The sequence below is a fragment of the Pituophis catenifer genome, unplaced genomic scaffold (genome assembly GCF_029215685.1).
Source record: "Pituophis catenifer annectens isolate HBS135680 unplaced genomic scaffold, rPitCat1.0.hap2 SCAF_7, whole genome shotgun sequence".
NCBI lineage: Eukaryota > Metazoa > Chordata > Lepidosauria > Squamata > Colubridae > Pituophis > Pituophis catenifer.
In genome coordinates this window covers 45216040-45235329 of record NW_027256887.1, presented here as the reverse complement: position 1 = coordinate 45235329, position 19290 = coordinate 45216040, and the positions used below count along the sequence as shown (strand labels likewise).

The window sequence follows — 19290 nt, the reverse complement described above, 5'->3', positions numbered from 1 at the left end:
TCTCAATACAACTGGAGAGCACCACTGTAATCTTACTCAATTGGTTCATAAACATCAATTTTATAAAACTAGTGTTGAAGAGTGTACTAAAGTTGAGTGTAGTAACTAATGCAGATGGCAATTACATATATGTATTCAGTGACAAAATTTTATATTTCTAAGTGTGTAATTTTTGTTTTGTTTCTGAATTATTTTAGATGCCATCCAATCATGTACTAGTGAGGATGCTTCCACTGAGAAAAGAATTTTTTGCCTTCCCTTGTACAGAAACATGATTGTTTTGCAGCAGCTGTTAGAAAGGTTTGTTGTTATTGGAAAAAATTACCTTTTTTTGTATGATCCTTCCATTATATTCTAAGACCAGCTGTTTCTATCCTAATATTACTTATATTAGAAGAGTAAAAAGAGTTTTATTATATATACTGCCCATCTCATAAAATGTGTCTCTAAGTGGCACAAAATAAAAAAAAATATTAAAAAAACAATATAAAAACAATCAACCATTAAAAAATATTACAATTTTTAAGAGGCAAGGAGAGAGTGACAGATACAGCAGTAAAGCCACCTCAGCAACTCACCAAGGGCTCAGCTCCCAAGCCTGATGACATTGTAAAAAATGAACAGGGATGGACCAAACCTATGGGCACTGAGGCAGAAATGGTCTGCCTCAAGGGTGCTGCCGAATGTAATTAGCAGACGGGTTATAGAGCATCTGCAATTCTTCTGTTGGATTGCTTCCCATCCCAATTACATCTGGAACAGACAGATGTAATTGGGATGGAAAGAGGCAGTCTCTCAAATAACCTGGCCCAATGTGATGAAATGTAGTGAGAAATTGGATCCCCAGCGTGCATTCCAGGGGAGTAGCAGGCAACTCAGCCCAGAGATCATGTCTGAGAAAAAAAGGGTAAAGGACAGCCATTCCCTAATAGTTCACAGAATATGTTGTAGCTGCAGACAGTAGATTCTCAGTCTGCCAAGATTTTATCTGTAGATGTGAAACAATAAAGAATTCAGTTTGGAAGAATTATTACATGTCTTTATAAGTTCTGGGCCTGACACCCTTACAGGGAGGGCTTTAAAGGTAAAAATCAGCATCTTGAATTGGACTTGGAAGCAAACTGGCAACCAGTGCACTGAAAGAGCAGAAATACAATGTCTGCCATTCCAGTGAATACACTTAATTTCCCATGCTGCTACATTCTGTACCAACTAAAACTTTTGGATACTCTTCAAGGATATAGTCCCAGAAATGGAAGGTCCCAACACCCACAGTCACTCAGTCTTGCCAGGCTTCAGCTGAAACCTGTCGTTACCCCTCCAGATCCCTTCAGCTTCCAGATACCAGGATAAGACATCAACAGCATTACTTAATTCACCAGGTGCAAAAATACATAATTGGGTATCATTAACATACAGATGATACCTCACCCTATGGCAGTGGATGAGCTCACCCAGTGGCTTCATGTAGATGTTGAATAGTAGCAGCCGAGATCTGTTCCCCTACAGGATATCAATCCTAAAGAAAGTAGGCAAACCAGCACAATATAATGCTTCCTGCCCCATCCACAGAGCTGATTGTGAAAGAGAAAGGGTTGATGGTATCAAACAGAGCAATAGTGATTGCATCAGAATGGGGCAATAACCTTGTCAACCAGCTTCTGTAAAAAGTGAAGGTTAAGTACTGAATGAGCAATGGCTTATTGAAGAGGTGAACCAAGACTTGAAGATGTGAAGGAACAAGTCCCTCCTTTTACCCCATTCACACAACCTGCCCCCTCCCTGAAGTCCTTAAACAAGGCAGGGGAATGGTCTGAAGAGCAGGTGTCCAGGTGTCACAGCCATAAGGACCCCAAGGAGCCATAAGGTTCCATGTTCATGTTTCTGTTGACAAATTTGAATCAAGGTCAGCTCCTGCTGACTTCGGGTGTGGCCAAAAGATTTTCTTGATAGCATATAGGACTTGACATTGCTTTCTGGGAAGTTTCAGTTTTGCAGGTCTTAGATTTCCTAATAGTTTCCTGTATAATAATAAGACCCAACTCTTCTTAGTGTTTTTAGATAGGCCGGGGAATATTAGTTGAGTACTACCATAAGAGTGGAGTGGTTTTTTAAAAAAAACTATATAAGGCTTTTGTATTTCATTCTTTTAATATCTTAAATAATCTATGAAGATGTTCATGGAAAACTTCACTGATTTCATTCAAGGTGGGAAGCTGCTATTGAACTGAGTAAATCACTTCTGAAATTAAATCCTTTTGACTGTCATCTTTTGAAGACTCTAGTTGATTTGTATTTGAGAACAGGAGAGATTGAAAGAGCTTGCGACGTGTGGCTCTCAGCGTTTGAGAAGAATCCTCAGAATGCCCAGGTTTTTTACTTTATGTGCAATTTTTTCATGATGCAGGTAAAACAACTTGTTTCATATTTGATTTATTTATTACAGTTTTTCCAATGCAAAATGACAACTTTATCATGAGATATAGTGGAGATTGCTGTAGAATAGAGTAAACATGTGTCTTACCCAAATCAGTTGTTTAATGTTAGAAGATTGAGATATGAATCTGAATGTTCTGGTTTATTGGGTAGATGATGTAGAACTTGGTGACAAAGGTACAACATACCAGATGGATTTTTCATATCTTTGTTTTATACCTGAAAGGATCTTTTGTATTCTTTTTATATATAAATTACAAAATGTTAATTTGGTCTTGTGTTGTTGCTTCTGAGTAATCTCTCTGACTATTCAGGTGCCCTCTTTTTTCTGCTTTTATATAATTACTAAAATTTTATTTTTAATATTTCCATATGACAGCTCATTTAATTGATTTAGTTTCAAAAATCATTGAAATGTTTTTACATAATGCTGAGTTATACTGGATATTCTATGATGTAAGCTAACATCAGATTTAATTCTTTTATGACAGAATAGATCAGATAGTATTCCTGCACTGTTGCAAGCCTTTGTTGCTGCATTTTTTGAGTATGTTCCTCAAGAAAATCATCCTGTAGATTTATTACGGTAAGCCTGGCTGCTGTTTTAGTCTACATTGAATTATCCTCGTTTTCGAGTAGAAATTGTAGCATACATGTATTTGTAGAAATTCTAATCATACATTGTCAAGTTCCAATCGACTAAGCATATTTTCAGGAAAATCAATTATTTCCATTTGTCTACTATTTAATGAAAGAATTTTGCATATTTAGTTTGTGCTTCATGCATTTAGGTTCTCATTCCACTAGACAACAATTTTGTTACTAATAAATTTTGTCTTCAGACTTATGTCAATATTATATCCATTATTTTATTTCTGCACACAGATCACTGTTCATGCATTATTATAATCTATGGTATTATATTGGGTTTTTGTTTTTGTTAGATTGAATTAAACTCACTGTTACTAAAAGCAGTGCTGAAATTACTCAGTTACTCAGAGAATCTATTCTTTTTCTCAGTTGAAAATTCTGGCTGAGCTAATCAAGTTAATTAGATGAACTGAAGAAAATGATGCAAATGTTAAAATGAATTTCTCCCACTTCTTCACTTCTGAAATAACCCCTAACAGCTGCCACCTTTTAGATTTTGTATGTCCTTTCATCAGTGTATTAGTACTTACAATTCCTCTTATTAATTAAAATTCTATGCAACTTCTAAATACAATATTGTGCTAGTAGTATGGATGGGAAAATTTTACACCTGCTGTAATTTGCAGTTATGCGTTTGTTGCAGAAACTTTGATTCCTACTTAATAGCTAACATAGCATTTGGACTTTGATTTTTGCTATATGTTTATAAAGTTTCTATTATATAATATTAGTTCTATATAGTAAACATTTTCATACTAAAAGCAGATTTTTGTTGTAGGTATTTTTTGAATTTTCCAATGCCAATTGAGTTTACACCACCCTTGTATAAGGGAAATTTTATGGAAGATGTTTTAAACCAGCAGATTCCTTACCTGTGGCAGATATACTGGTGAGATTGTTTGTTTTAATGCTAATATCAGTTTGCATAGGGTGCCTTATACTAAACCAGTTCTTGAAGAACAGCCATTCTGTTCCTGGTATATTCATCACACTTGATGAATGCAGCTTTCTCCTATGGTATGAAAATTTGTATCGTGCCTTTGTGTAGTGCCCTTCTGCATTTCAGTTTACAAGTTAGTGTTAAGAGGTAAGGATGGAAAAATTTGGAAAGATGGGAATGTCTTAGGGTTTTTTTTTTTTTCTAGAATCCTAAATTCTACCTAATGAAAAGAAGGAGTTACATACTTTTTAATAAAAAATTCAGAATTCAAGTATTTATTTTGGGTATTCAAAGAGAACAAAGCTCAAAATCTTCCACATCAATGTCTGCATGAGGTATAAAAAAAGTCAACATGATGGTGTGACCAAATGATTAAAGCACCACCCCACTTCCTCCACCACATTTAAAAATAAAAGCTCTCTTGCTTACAAGAAGCCTTTTTTCTCTTAATTTCAGTAGTTTAAGCAAAAGGGAAAGAATGTAAGAATGTATATTCTGGAAATTGAACTTGTGAATACTTTGTCCACATGAATGTTCTCCATTTTGGCTTATTTACCTATTGAGTACAACTTCTTTATTTTGACAGTAGCATTTGTTTTGAAAGTATTAATTGAAATATAAAATTTGCCTCTTGGTTTTGAATTTAATCATTTATGTGTAAGACTGGTATGCTTGTCTACTGTATGCTGTTGTTCTGCCCCAGCTACGGACCCCAAAGAACGCAGTACACACAAAGTCTGTACAAACCTTAGTTTACTAAAATAAAATCAGTTTTCTTTTTTTTACAAACAAAGGCTGTTAATGAACTTTCTTAACAGCCTGCAAGAATCCAAAGAATAAATAATCTTAATCTTACTATGGTTGGCAGAAAGCCCAGAAGCAATTTGCAGATAACTAAGATCAAGGCATGAAGGAGAGTGAACGGTTGTTCTCTGCAAATTGCTTCAGTTGGCATTCCTCCTTACATAGGCTAAGGGAGTGGCCAATTAGCCCCAAGCCTTACTCTCGAGGAGACCTCCTCCTGAGAAGCCACTCCTGCCTTTTGGCAGCTCTGCACGCCTGTGCATCGAGAAGAGGCTCCTCCTCTTCGTCCTCTTTACTTAAGGGAGCTTCTGGAGGTTCTGAAGGCCCTGGCTGAATCCCTGCCTCTGGCACCACATGTTCTCTAGCCTCATTGTTCGACTTGGGTGCCAGCTGCACAGGCTGCTGGCGCAGCACCACACCAGCTTCCTCGCTGTCCGAATCAGCCACCAGCCGCACAGGCCGCGTAAGGGCCACAACAGCTGTCCGCTGACTTTTAAAAATTGAAATACAGGTTTGGTTTATGTACATAAGAATGAATTTACTATACCTTTGCCATCATAGCTCTAGGAAAAGAAATCAAGTTTGATTTTTCATTAATCCTGTTTTATTATTTCAAAATTCTAATCAATACCTAAAATTTTGTTTCGGAGTTCAGATCGTATTAAAACAGAATCTTTTATATAGTATAAAAAGTACTAATAAACAATGAAATAAAGGCAAATGGAATTTTTGTTCTGTGCATGTTTGGGGAAGTGAAGAAAATGAGCTCAAAACTGAGTTCTTTACAAATCTGTCACATAAACTAAACCAGTTTAGTGTTGTGTGCAAACCAAAGCATATTTTGACAGTTTTTGGTTCCAAATGTCAGCTTCCTCCATTACCCTTTTCTTTTAGCAAAAAGAGTATATGTTTGGTTACAAAAATGTTTCTTTTTATATAGTTTATATCAATCTCTTCATGGAAGTTCTATAGAAGCAACAGATGCATTTGAGGCAGCACTGGGAGCAGTCATGCAAGAGGAAATAGTTCAGCAGATTTGGATGGAGTAAGTATAAATGATGAGATATTACTTGACTACTTAGTTAGCATATTTATTTATATATCAAATTTTTATATTGTCCATTATGCCTCTGGGTAGTTTATAGATAAAAAAATAAGTGATACTAAAGCTATAGTTAGAAACAAGTTAAAAACCAGATTAAACAAAGTTAAAAGGAAGAGGAAGCGCCTTCAGCTCACCAGTCACCTCCACATTGCATGGTAGTCTTGGACCCCCAGGCCAGTTGGCAGAGCCAGGTCTTTAACACTCTTCCAAAAGGCCAGGAAGGTGGGGAACTGTGTTGCCTCTCGTATAAAACCCAAGAATGCAGATAAGCAACAATCATTTGAGCTTATAAAACCACTGTGTAAACACTCCCTGAGATCCCCAAAGCTGTGAAAAATCTGTGTTTTAAGGGTATTTAATAGCACATTCAGAAGTATTCAAATGTGAGTTTTACTTGTATTTTCCAGTTACCTTGTTTTCATGAATGACAAAATTGTCAAATCCAACAATCAAGTTCAAGAATTCAAGCTTTTTACTGATCTTGTGAACAGATGTCTTGTTACAGTCCCAACACGTTACCCTATTCCATTTAGCACTGCTGATTACTGGACCAACTATGAATTTCATAACAAGGTACAATATTTCAAAAGCCACAGTAAAGCAAATCTAATATAAGCAACATTACAAGCAAAGTTTTGAGATCCTCGATTAGCCAAAATGTTATAAGGACCCATCAAAGCTTGGGAGAGGGCAGGAGAAAATTTGATGTTGAAATCAATACTTTCAGGTGGAATGGAGAAAGAAATGTAATGATGAGGGATCCTTGGTGCTCTCTGAGCTTGGTTGCTTTCTTGCAGACATCATATTACCCAACTAGGTAACATCATCAGTGCTGACATTTACCTACCCTTAATGAAATGTTTGCAAGAAAACAACCAAACTTACCGAGGGCCCCTCATTTCAACCCTGAGATATAAATATTGTCCTCTCTCAAAACTTAATGGTATTATGATAATTTCAGGTTGAGAAAGTTACCATGGCTGTTTTTTTGTTGTGCCTGTGGTTCAAGATAACTGAATCAGAATCTCTTGCAAAATTAATTAGGAAAGTTTGCCTTTTAGCAGGATTGATGCCTATCTACTTTATTTCCTTTTCATCACTGCTGTAATAGTACATCCAAGAGTTCTTTGGACATTTGCTTGGTCTTTTTGTTCTTTTATATTATTCTTTCCATCTTCTGCTAGGTATTATTTTTCTGCTTTGTATCTGTTTTCCATGTACCGATGACCCAGAAGGCACCACTTAATAAGTGCACCAAATATGGTAGTAAGCTGCTGACTATCTAAGGAAATTATTTGCCTCCATTTTGCTTGGAGGAAAGGAAAGAACCTTAAAAAGCAAGTCATATGTAGTTGGTCTTCAAGACTAAGAATACTTTTGTGTGGTCAGGTATTGAAAATTGTCCACACCACCATATCCTCATCTCTTCAGACTGTGCCCAGAAAAATGTTAATGCCATCTGGGTCCTTTGAATCTGAAGCCAATAGCAAAGGCATCAGTTCTGTTTCAGAGCTCAACTGGACTACCATCATAGCACAAACTTCATTTTGGCTTACTCCCCTTTATCAAAAGCCAGCAGTTGCAGAGTTCTTGCCTAAAATCTGCAAATAATACAACAATCAACATAATCATCCCCAGGTTTTGCAGCAATATCATATAGCTTCCAATGATGTTACTTCTGATTCTCTCACTATTTGGCCCAGGAAGGTGTATTGTTTGCTGCCTTGAATTATTTTTAAAAATAATAAAAGCAGAATTAAAAATAAACAAACTCCCAATAGAGTGGCTTATGCATGCCAACCTGAAATTAGATGGCATGCTTCTCTTTCCTGTAAACAGGTATGTATGATGTATGATGGAATATTCCAAAATAGTCTTATTTTGATAAGTATTTGTCAGTCCAATTTAACTCTGAATTCAAAAATGTGCATGCTATTTTCTCACTCACTAGAGGACAAGGTTTTAAAAATAAATAAATGGGAGCTTCTAATGTTTTCAAAATCAACCTTTCAGGTAATTTCCTTCTATCTGAGTTGTATTCCAAAGACTCAGCATTCCAAAGCTTTGGAACGGTTTTGTTCTACCATGCCTTCGAATCCTGGACTTGCATTCAAGTAAGAAATATTACTGGGAGCAACTAAACGTTTATATGTGTGCTTCTTTTTATTCTTTCAAATCCAGTGGAATGTTAGAAAGAAATTAGGAAAATGAGCTGTGTAAATAGTAACTGTTTGAAAACTGAACTAGACAGAATTTGACGTGAGAGATGAAACTTATGATAAAAAAAAATTGATTCTGAAAGGGCTGGATCAGACGGGGGGCTATGAAAAAAACCAGTGCAGTCCTGTAGGAGAAGCATCTGGGCAACTATTTAAAATACTTGTTTTTCCATTCTGAGCCCACCTCCTTTTTCCTCCCTCTCAGTCATCTAATCCAGTGTACTGAGCCAATATACAGTTGCAACTTAGAAAGTTTGTTGAATGGTGAAAATGATCTTCTTAGCATCCTAGTTCTCTAAGCATAAATATGGTTCTTAAACTATAAATATTATCCAGGAAGTCTATAAGAAAATATTGGGCACAATAATAGTTTAGTGCTAAACTAGAGCAAACTGTTACGTTAATGTGTTTTTCCCATGGCTTTTGGACTTACTGTACAACCTAGAGGAGCACTTTGGTGGAACCTGATTTCATTTAAAAATCACACAATTGAAAGCCTATGGAGATTCTCAGTCATCCAGGTCATGGTTGTCCCAAAGGTGCTTTTTCCAAGAGGCAACTGGACTTTCTTGTTTTTCCTTGAAGATGTTTCGCTTCTCATCCAAAAAGCTTCTTCAGCTCTGAAGAACTGAAAGCCCAGTTACCTCTTGGAAAAAGCACCTTTGGGATACACAATTGAAAATTTGTTCAGGCACTAAAAGGAGCAAATGCCATAAATTGGATTCAGAAATTGACATTAATCTAGGAAATGAATGCAAACAGATTGCTCAAGAGATTGTTTCATTAGCACTAAGCCAGCCAGCATTTAATGCTTAGTAGATTTCAGTCTTTTGAGTAGGTCTCCTGTTGTCTATTAGTTAACTAATTAGTATTAGTAATTAGTACCAATTAGTAATAACTAATAGAGTCGTAATAAACATTTTTAAAACTCTTCATAGAAATGTTCATTTGTTGTGCTGCAATTACCAATATTAAAAACGGTCACCCCAGAGATACATTGGGACATCTAAGTAATTATCTGTCTGACCAGATCAATTTTTTTCATTCCAATCTTTTCATTTCATCACTTCTCCTTTCATACGAAATTTTCTGTTCAGTTGGAACAGAAACTGGGTGTATTCAGAGTCCCAATCCCCTTAATACCAATAATTTCTTTTGAAAGAAAAGAAATAAAAATATATAAATATGTTTTAGTAACATGTTTTCTGGTGTAATTTAGCTTCGTTGTTCTCGCTGAAGTTATCCTGACAGTGTCAAGCAATAACAGTGGTTTACCTATAGATCAGTTACTGAGGAGGTTACTAATTCTCCTTCACTGGAAGCGTTTAAACAGAAATTGGTCAATCATCTATTGAGTGATTAAGATTTCTGCCCTGAGCAGAAGGTTGGACTCAATCACCTAATAATATCAATTTGAACCCTCAACTTGTATTTGCAATGAGTTTTCTTTTTCTGGAGTTGAAAAAAAAGTTTTATTTAACATGTTGATTTAGCTATTACTGCATTTTCTCATATGCTTCTTTGTAATTACAGGTTGCTTCAGCAGTATTGGGAAGAAAACAATATTCAAATTTTGAAACTGCAAGCCAAGATGTTTACATATAATATGCCAACATGCCTGGCCATCTGGAAAATGTAATTCAACAGTCATACACCTGTTAAGATAGATACTGTTGTAGTTTTCTTTGTTTAAAAAGGTTTGCTTCATAAAACTGAATAGTCTTCAAAATAGTTTCTACTAGGAAGGGTTTCCATTGTAGTCCAATTCACACTCTTTGGTTTAGAAATGTACACGATATTAAAGCGAAGACCTTGCTTCCCCATACAAAAAAAAAATTCAGAAGTAAGTATATTTTGTGTATATAAATAAGGAAAAAATGATTTCTTTCCTTGTTGCTACTTTGGAGTGTTGTACTATTCAAATTATTGACTTCTGTTTCCTCCTCCTTTCTACCCTCCCCTTTATATATCATAATAGCACTATCCAGTGATGATGAACTGATCATTGTCTGCAGTGTTTGTACATAATGGGAACAACTGAAATGTCTTGCTCATGTAAGATTGTTTATAAAATGGATCTTTTTTGTCTCTTCACTATAGATTATCATCATTGGGAATTAGTCTATTACTTTCCAGGATTTTATAGTTTCATTCCATATCCAGTGTTCTTCCCTTAAAGATACTCAGTATTCAGTAAAAATAAATCATTTTTATTTCTTCCCTTCAGAGCCATTGCTGCTGAATGCTTTTTAAAGGGACAAAGAGAGGTATGTAAGGAAAATATAATAAATAGAAATAATTTGGAAATAATTGTTCCAAGGTTTTAATTTGTCTCATCTATTATTTAAATTCTATTAATGAAGAAGCAGCAGCAATAGTGTTAGGAATAAAAGCAATGGTAGTTTATTTTGTAGAAAAAAACCCTAGTAATGCTTTTCGGTATTCAGAGATTGTACTATTGGATAAATTTTACATAACATCAAGTCATGAATTCTGGTTTTACAAAATATGAATTAATTTGCTCTTCTTTCATATTACAGGTAAATAAATCAAGAAGTGAAATAGTTTGATCTGATGTCCAACCTTAATAGTTAGGGCCCTTAGGCCAATCACAGTATGTTAATACACAGTATAATAAAAATAACATTTTTATTAATAACTTTTTTCTTACATTAATCACATACACTAATTATACTTCTTAATTAATTTTATAGTCCTTGTCCTCAGTCCACAATTCAGACATCAGGTGAAACTATCCTCTTCCTGGTTTACTTGCTTGAAAGAAGAAAGAAGCAGGAGCAGATAGGCTAGATGTGCATATGTGTACCTAAAATACATTCCAGCAGATTTTTAAAAAAAAATTTGTGCAAACAATCAGTTATGTTCATTTGAAAGAGCAAAAGAAAAGGCATATGTGGCTCAGTTTCTGAGTAACAATATATTTGCACCACTTTCATAGCTTTGTGTACCATCCCAAAGTCCTTTCTCATGCTAATTGGGTTGACTTACATTCAGTTCCCTTTGACCTTATGACATCTCATTTACAATATAATTCTACCTATACCTGCTTAGTGAGCTTTATTCCCATATAAACAGTTATAAGGATTTCATGCACAAAAATTTTTTTATTTCTAAAACAAGACAATACAAAGTTACATTCTAAGAACGAAAATAATGGTTTTTGTATTAATTCAATTATGTGGGATTTAACGTGTGTGTGTGGTTTTTTTTTTTAAATGAGATTACTAGTATATATGAGAGTTAGTGTGATAAACTGATTAAAATAGTTTGATGTAGAGATAAATGAGAAAGAATTTTTATTGAGTGATAACATTGAATTGTTTTTTGTCTCTCCTTTACAGGTCCATCACTTATATCAGAGAGCCTTTCAGAAGTTACCTCTTTGTGCAACCCTGTGGAAAGATGTAATGTTTTCTCCTTATGTTTCAGTTTAAGGTTTCATTTTTTTCAATTTTCTGCATATCCCATGTCCATTGATGTGGTGATATTCAAGCTCTGGCTAAATCTCATGTCTGCTTCCCCATCTCTTACAGCAGTTCCTATTTGAAGCATCAGAAGGAGGTAAAACTGATAACCTGAGAAAACTAGTTTCCAAGTGCCAAGAGGTTGGAGTCAGCCTAGATGAGCTTTTAAATTTAAACACTTACAGAACAGAAAGCACGAATCACTGAACGCTGGGTGCAGTCAGTACTAAATCCTCTCAAATGCCAAAATCATTTTGAATGATTCTCCAGGCTGATCTCTGGCTTTAGGCTTGTGTAAAGCAGATGAGCCGTGCTGAGTAGCTCAAGTCTCTTTGGCTTGCTTTCCTTGAACCTGGAAACAATTAACATGGCGCCTCCTTGGATAAATGATGCCCTCTATGGCCTGCTTCTGGGCCCTGCCAGACTCTCATAACATCATGTACGTAAGTATAGCTCATCCCAATGACAGACATAAAATGTATTAATTTTTTAAAAACCTGCTCCTTTTCATTTTCTTTTGTGCTATTACTGATTTCACTTGACACTCACACTGATGCCTGAGAGAGCTATGTTTGGAGTTAATAACGAGGGCCCTGTTTACATGAAAAACAACCAGTCTGTTTTGTTTTGCTTTTTATTTCCCTGTCCTTGTTTCCCAGTCTCCTTTTTTGTTTCCGAGATTTGTTTTGACTGCAGGATTTAAACAAAAACAACCGTTCTTAAGCAAAGTACCTGCCATGGCTGCAAGTATAATTTTTGTACTTGGAGGCTATGAGGGTAGCTTAATCCCTTTCTGCATTTGGACTTGTGGCAGAGACTAAAACTTGAAGAGTACAGTTTCTATTACAAATGCCAGTGCATCAGAACCTCAAGAGTGATCAATTCTATTATGTGCAATTTTTGTAAAGAAATTTTAATTTATAATAAAAGTTTAACAGTTAATAATATTGAACTGATTTGTATTAAGATACTACACTGTAGTATTACTGTTTATACAAAGATATTTTGAATATACGTTTTTAAAAATCTGTTGTCTTTGTTGTCTTTTACTAGATATTACAAATGTGGTTTCTATTTTCATTCTTTTTTTTAAACAGCACACAACAGTTTACAATCTTTTAAGAGCACCAAGCCATAAATAGTAGTAGTAGTAGCAACAATAAATTGGAAAGTTAAAGTAGATAGTGATAAAGATAAAATAGTAAAGATACTACTAGTAATAGTAGTGGCTCAGGCTATTAAACACTTGCCTAGTATTTTTTTTTATCCAGATTAAAATAAATACCAGAGGAAGTATCTCATAGGAGCCTTGATAGTACAGTGGTTTAATGCACCCTGTTATTAACACAGCTGCCTGCAATTACTGCAGGTTCAAATCTTACCAGGCTCAAGGTTGACAGCCTTCCATCCTTTCTAAGGTAGGTTAAATGAGGACCCAGTTTGTGGGGGCAATAAGCTGACTTTGTATAAATATACAAAAGTATGAAGGCTATTGCTTAATGCATTGTAAGCCGCCCTGAGTCTCCGGAGAAGGGCAGCATATAAATCAAATAAATAAATAAATAAATAAGAAACAATCAAAATGTTTGCATCCTAGAATCACACTACATTGTCTTGCATGGGTTTTAATTACCGTATTTTTCACTCCGTAAGACGCTCCTGACCATAAGATGCACCTAGGTTTAGAGGAGGAAAACAAGAAAAAAAAATACCTGCCTCTGCCACCCAGCGTCCATTCATCTGGCTTAGCGTCCTTGCAGCAAACAGCCTGCCTCCTCCATGTCTGCTGCCTCCGCTTGGGAACGCTGGAGCCTTCGCCTCCGAGCAGTTGATTGGTGGTTGGATCAACCTCCTGGAATACCGCTGATTAGCTGTCCCAGGCAGTGAGGATTGCCGCCGCAGTTCACCGCTGTTGTCTGTTGCCCATATTTGCTCCATAAGACGCACAGACATTTTCACCCACTTTTGGGAGGAAAAAAGTGTGTCTTATGGAACGAAAAATATAGTAATCTTTTGTGATAATTCATGATTAGCATACAAATATAGAAATCCACGAGCTATTCCTTTTCTGGGTTATCCATCGGGTATCATGTAGACAGCAAAAGAAGTAAATAACATGTAAAAGAAGTTTAAGGTACAAGGTAAGGAAGGAAATGAAAATTTAGCTAGATTTAGTTTACGTCAGTTGTATTCAACACCATTCCACACATCTTTACAAATCATCCTTGCTTCTACTACACAAGAATTAATACAGTTTAAGCATCTCAATCCTGTCTCTTTGAGGCGATCATCAATTCCAGCACTGTCTTGCTCTTCCACTTGCTCTCAATACATTCACTCTTGAGGGAATGGAGCTAACCTAATGTTTGCGGTGGGGGGGGGGAGATATTTCATAACAATGGCAGAGAAGGCTTGCCGCCTGGGACCCACCAAATGTAGAATGCATTGCAATAGTCCAGTCTGGAGGTGATTAAGGCATGAGTGACTGAGCAGAGCTTTTTGTTCCAGGAGCAGGGGCAACTGGTGTACAACCTAGAGCTAGGTAAAGACCCTCCTAGCCACAATTGCCACCTCAGCTGCAACCAGGAGTTGAGAGTCTAGGAGGACCCCCAGATTATGTACTAGTCCTATCTGCAGAAGTGCAACTTTATCCATCAGACTGCAGATTACCAGCTGTTCTACCCATGCTTACATGCATCATTCCTTAATAGTAAGGTCATTTGGGCCAGCGTATCACAAATGGAACCAAAGTCTAATTTTTTTGAAGTGTGCTCATGCTGTTCAGTTCAATGCAACTAAAATCTTTAGACGACTTTGCAAACCAGTAAACGCTTGCCTGCATCCCACTATCAAGGAGTTACACAAAGTGTACTGGTACACTCAACATGCAATTATAATTAGAAAAGAGTTTCATAGCCTGATGGTCCAAGTACAGTCCTCTCTGTTTATTAATTTACACGTTCAACAAATATACTTCAGTTAAGCTGACTTTATCCAGACTACCCAATTAAGATTATGTACAGAAATGAAATTGTATTTACCAGAAATGTGAATGCAACAGTGTTGATAAATATGGAGAATTGTAACTTTTTTTAAGGCAACTCAGCCTACCTTATAAAACCTTTGACATTTTATTTGTGTTTCTTCCTAGAGAAGCCAGTCTGAATAGTCTCCTCACAAAATAACTGTACTTTTGATTGATTACCAATTTTACCCATGTAGGCTCAATTTTAAATGGGCTATATTTCCAAAGTGAATTTGTTGCAGAAGAATGCTGAAATCCAATTTTTCTTTTAAGGAAATAGTTGGAAATTTTAAGTCCCAAGTGTCACTCTTTCAAGTATCCATTTCCCTTAATTAAACCTTCTCCAGAATAAAAATCTTCATGAATCCTAGCTGTTGGTGATTATATGTGAAGTATCATTTGAGCAGGTTTTTTTAACTAAAGCTATCAAGAGTCCACATACTTTTAATAGTTCCATCACCTCAAAAGGTATGTATTGAAGGAGGGTGGGCAGAGGGTTGATAAACATCAGCTTCAAGCATAGGTTGGATGGAAGAGAGAACAAAAGAAAATACTTTTTCAAGCCTGAGAGACGGTAGTGGAACACTACCAATACATACTTGCAATTTCTGAGAAGTATATAAAACAATTTTAAAAGCAGTTAATGGTGAAATCCTATTGAAAAAATTCTAAATCTGAGAGCCGTTGCTGAATATTTATAAAATTAATATAGCTGACAATCTCACAAATGCGAAACTAGGCAACACAATAAAAAACCATTAACATATAACTCTAAAACAGGAGAATGCCTTCAAGATCTGCTATAGTCATTTCACAGGGTCCCCACTTTCGCGATATTCTTAAGCCTAATGTCAGACTGCCCACAGCTTGTTCCCTAGGAAAGAACGACCCTTGACTCCATAGGTGTTGGGGAAAAGGTACTTTTACTAGAGATGCTGGGTTCAGCGTAGCAAGGCAAGCTCTGAAGAAAAACCATGTGAAAATCACATTTAAAGCAATCCCCAATGCCCAAAACACTTCCCCGTAGGAGAATAGTCCAATCAGGTCTTGTTCTGATGTTTTGCAAACTTGGTGCCTCAGGTGCCATTGTAAATTCCTTTCCCAGGGCTGGTGTCCTTGAAGACAGGAAGATAGCTCAGTTTAGCACTTCTGGTTCCTGTCAGTGTCCATACTCCCCAATTTCACATAACATTCTTTTCATACCTCCAACACTTTTCCCCTCCCAAATGCCCCTTCCTCCCTGGTTATGGCTGTTGCTAGTGAGCTTCAAAGAAAGCGAAGATGCCAGTTGACACCTGAAAAAACACTTTTTAAGGGATTTCCAGAAAATCAGAGTTGGAGCCAATCTCACCTCAGGGTGATAATCCATAGGCAAAGAAAACTCACTTGCTGAGTCCTGTCCAATGGAATGCCTTAGTACAATGATTCTCAACCTTTTCTTCACCACGGATCCCCTTTAAATATCTTTTGGGCCACAGACCATGGCCACAGACCACCTAGACTCAAGGTTTAAATCATGCCATTAGTTCAAACCTTCACAGACCTCCTGTGATGACAATCATGACCCCCCCCCCCAGGGGTCAATGGACCACAGGTTGAGAACCACTGTCTTAGCAAGGAAATCCTGCCAGACCTGCTAGGATGGTAGATGTAACCAGGGACTGGTGATCCCTCAAATATGACTAATCAAAACCAATCATCCACTCATATTTTTAACAACAGCTGCAAAAAAATGCAATCAACTTGTTAATATACTGTAGTTATTAATACCATAAGTATCAATTTTAATGTAAATTGATTTTTTTAGCACAACTGGTAGGCCTTTCCTAACATATTCTCAAATAGTTTGTTGACAGTAGAGAACAGTACTTGGGGCTTCCTATTCTATGCCATACTTTCTTTCACTCTCCTGTAATTTACTTACAAGACATCTATTCATGCAGTGGTATATTTGTACACAGGAGAAATTTCAATTCACCTTACATTCAAAATCCTTTAAAAAATGGTGTTTAAAACCCAAATAATGCATCAAGTCATTCTCTCAAGGGAAGCTATTCCAGAGAAAGGTAATTATATCAATGATTATTAGCAAGGGTGCTAGTATAACATTAAATATAGTCCCACTGTAAGTAGAAATAAGCACCAGAAACTGTTCTATGTGTGTATTAGTTGGGCTGAAAGCTGTCTTAGAAAATTTGGTTAAAAATTCTATTGATTATATTTCCCAAATTTGATATGTTTTCTGATGTCCTTTAGATTTTACCTTTGACATTCCTAATAGAATTAAAATTTCTGGTTTCTTTCAAATGATTAGTGTAGAAAAGGTATGGAAAAGGTATATTGAACATGCCAAAATACACTTTAAAAAGTTAAAATTATAAAATAAACAATGGAGTTTCAGGCCTAAGGCAGGACTAGAATTCACAGTCTCGGTTTTTAGACCAGACTTCTAACACTAGACCAAATTGGCTCTGTATATTTTTTATCAGAGACTTAGTCATGATAATGAGGTCTGACATGATGGTGACAAAGAGCCAGTTGGTCTAGCGGTTAAGGCACCAGGCTAGAAAGCAAGAGACTGTGAGTTCAAGTCCCACTTAGCCATGAAAGCCAGCTGGGTGATCTTAGGCAACTCTCAGCATAACTCATGTTGGTTATGTTCGCTGCCTTGAGTTATTTGTAAAATGATAAAGGTGAGTTAAAAATAACTAACATGACATTTTGCATATATCTCTACATAGACGAGTTCTTCACATGCTGGCAAATTTAAGCCTATACAATATAGGGGGAGGGTATTAATTAAAATTTGGGGGGAAATTGAAAAAAAAATGAAAAGAGAAAATTCAAGTAGATAAACAAATAAGGGATCTCACTTTTCTATCAACTTAAATTACATGGAGTCAGAACAGTAGACCTGTCACAATGCTATTCTTTGTTTGCAGCATTGTTGGTAATGTAAAAGAAGGTCCACATGCCACACCAAAATTTGTGCAAGGTGACAAGATAGAAATGGAGCTACATTACCATTCAGGGTTGTTACAAAAAATAGATGAGGGTTGCTACATACATCATATTCAGGGGTGGGTTCCACTTATCTTTACTTCCGGTTCGCAACGTGAGCACGCATGCCTCTGCGCATGCGCAGGTAACCCATGATGACGTTATGGCAGGTGGGCGGAGCCTCCCGCCGGTTTTACTACCGGTTCTATAGAACCAGACCGAATCGGGAGCAACCCACCACTGATCATGTTTAGCTCTTGTACAATGGAGTAGAATAACGAACAAAAAATTAGATCATTTTCAAGATCACTTAATCCTTTCTGGTTTGATTTTTGAGTCACTGGAGAAAACTCAGAATTAGAGAAAAGTTGAAAAGAATCCAAACGCTAGTTTTCAAAAGTAGATTTTATTTGCCAAAGATAATTCAGGTTTACATTCTTAAAGAAATGGCTATATTCTGATTTGGGTAAGTTGTGAAGATGTTCCAAGTAAAGTAGAAAGATTTGGTGGGCAGTTTTTGTTTTTTTTAGAATTTATTGCACTCGGAGATGTATTAACTCCTGCCTATCTTGTACAATAAAGCAAGATTATTTGTAACTGAAATCAATCTTTGAGCAATTGTTGGCAAGGACCCTGTGATTTATTTACTTTTCCATTGAAGGGAGTGTCATCTCAGATCATAAAATCCTTTCATGTTTGCACCTGTTGATGCGGAACAAAACTGACCAAGAGGCATTTAAGAGCCTGCCTTTGTTTCCCAGGAGACAGTAGAAGAATTTTAGCAATACGCTTGCAAGTGTTATTTAATTTTTAAAAACATTCATTTTAAAGACATGGACTGCAACTTTTCACTTCACAGATATTAAGAAAACTAAGAATCTAAGCCCCAAGGTTGGATCACTGGTTTTACCCCAAGGGAAAGCTCTTCTTCCCCATATAGGACTGCAGTCAAAAGATAGCCAGAATAAAACTGTAGACCAAAAGACATTGAATTGTATCGTGATTGCACTTAGATCCCACATTCTAAAAGATGGTATACTGTAATTTAGCCTCCTACAGAGTTTGTGGTTCAGATAAATATCTGTGCTTTTCCCAAATGGAAAAGTTTTACATTTTCATATGTTTTTCTAGTGCCTAGAAATACACATCTGAACAGAAATAATATCTCATGTGAATATTACAATTACACATTTGCATAATGTCTAACACAAATGTATAAACTGAGGCATTTTGAAGATGCAATTATGCACATGTAGTCAATCCCCATGCACCGAATATACCCATGAATATATTAAGTCAAGAAAACGTTGCCTCTTCAGATGCAAGGTGGCCTGTTATGCAGACCACAGGCAACTGAGCAGAGCAGCGCTACAATGCAGTTATATAGCTAATGAGATTGTGGACACTTGAAGATTCTTTTCATTTTCAGGAAGTTTAGAATTGTTGTGGAAGTAAAAATGTGAGGGAACAAGGAAGATAGGTTTTGAGAGATTCCAGTCATGTAGATGATAGAAAACATTCTCTCCATAGAGGTGAACAATGTACTGGTGTAGGATACAGGTTGGCGGTGTCTTCAAGGAAGATTTTTTTGATACGTTGTAGTGTCTACTTGATCAGCACATTAG

The 19290-nt window shown here is 36.3% G+C and overlaps 1 protein-coding gene across 1 annotated transcript in view; it reads left to right on the top strand.

Moving 5' to 3' along the window:
• ZFC3H1 (zinc finger C3H1-type containing) overlaps positions 1-12668 on the top strand; it is a 43756-nt gene extending 31088 nt beyond the window's left edge. The window contains exons 25-35 of the mRNA XM_070948047.1: positions 198-300; positions 2209-2407; positions 2928-3022; positions 3866-3976; positions 5772-5876; positions 6344-6509; positions 7950-8050; positions 9689-9790; positions 10383-10422; positions 11518-11580; positions 11710-12668. Of these exons, the coding sequence (XP_070804148.1) occupies positions 198-300; positions 2209-2407; positions 2928-3022; positions 3866-3976; positions 5772-5876; positions 6344-6509; positions 7950-8050; positions 9689-9790; positions 10383-10422; positions 11518-11580; positions 11710-11847 (1223 nt within the window). The 3' untranslated portion in view covers positions 11848-12668. The remainder of the gene's footprint in view (positions 1-197; positions 301-2208; positions 2408-2927; positions 3023-3865; positions 3977-5771; positions 5877-6343; positions 6510-7949; positions 8051-9688; positions 9791-10382; positions 10423-11517; positions 11581-11709) is intronic.
• The last annotated feature ends 6622 nt before the right edge of the window (positions 12669-19290 follow it).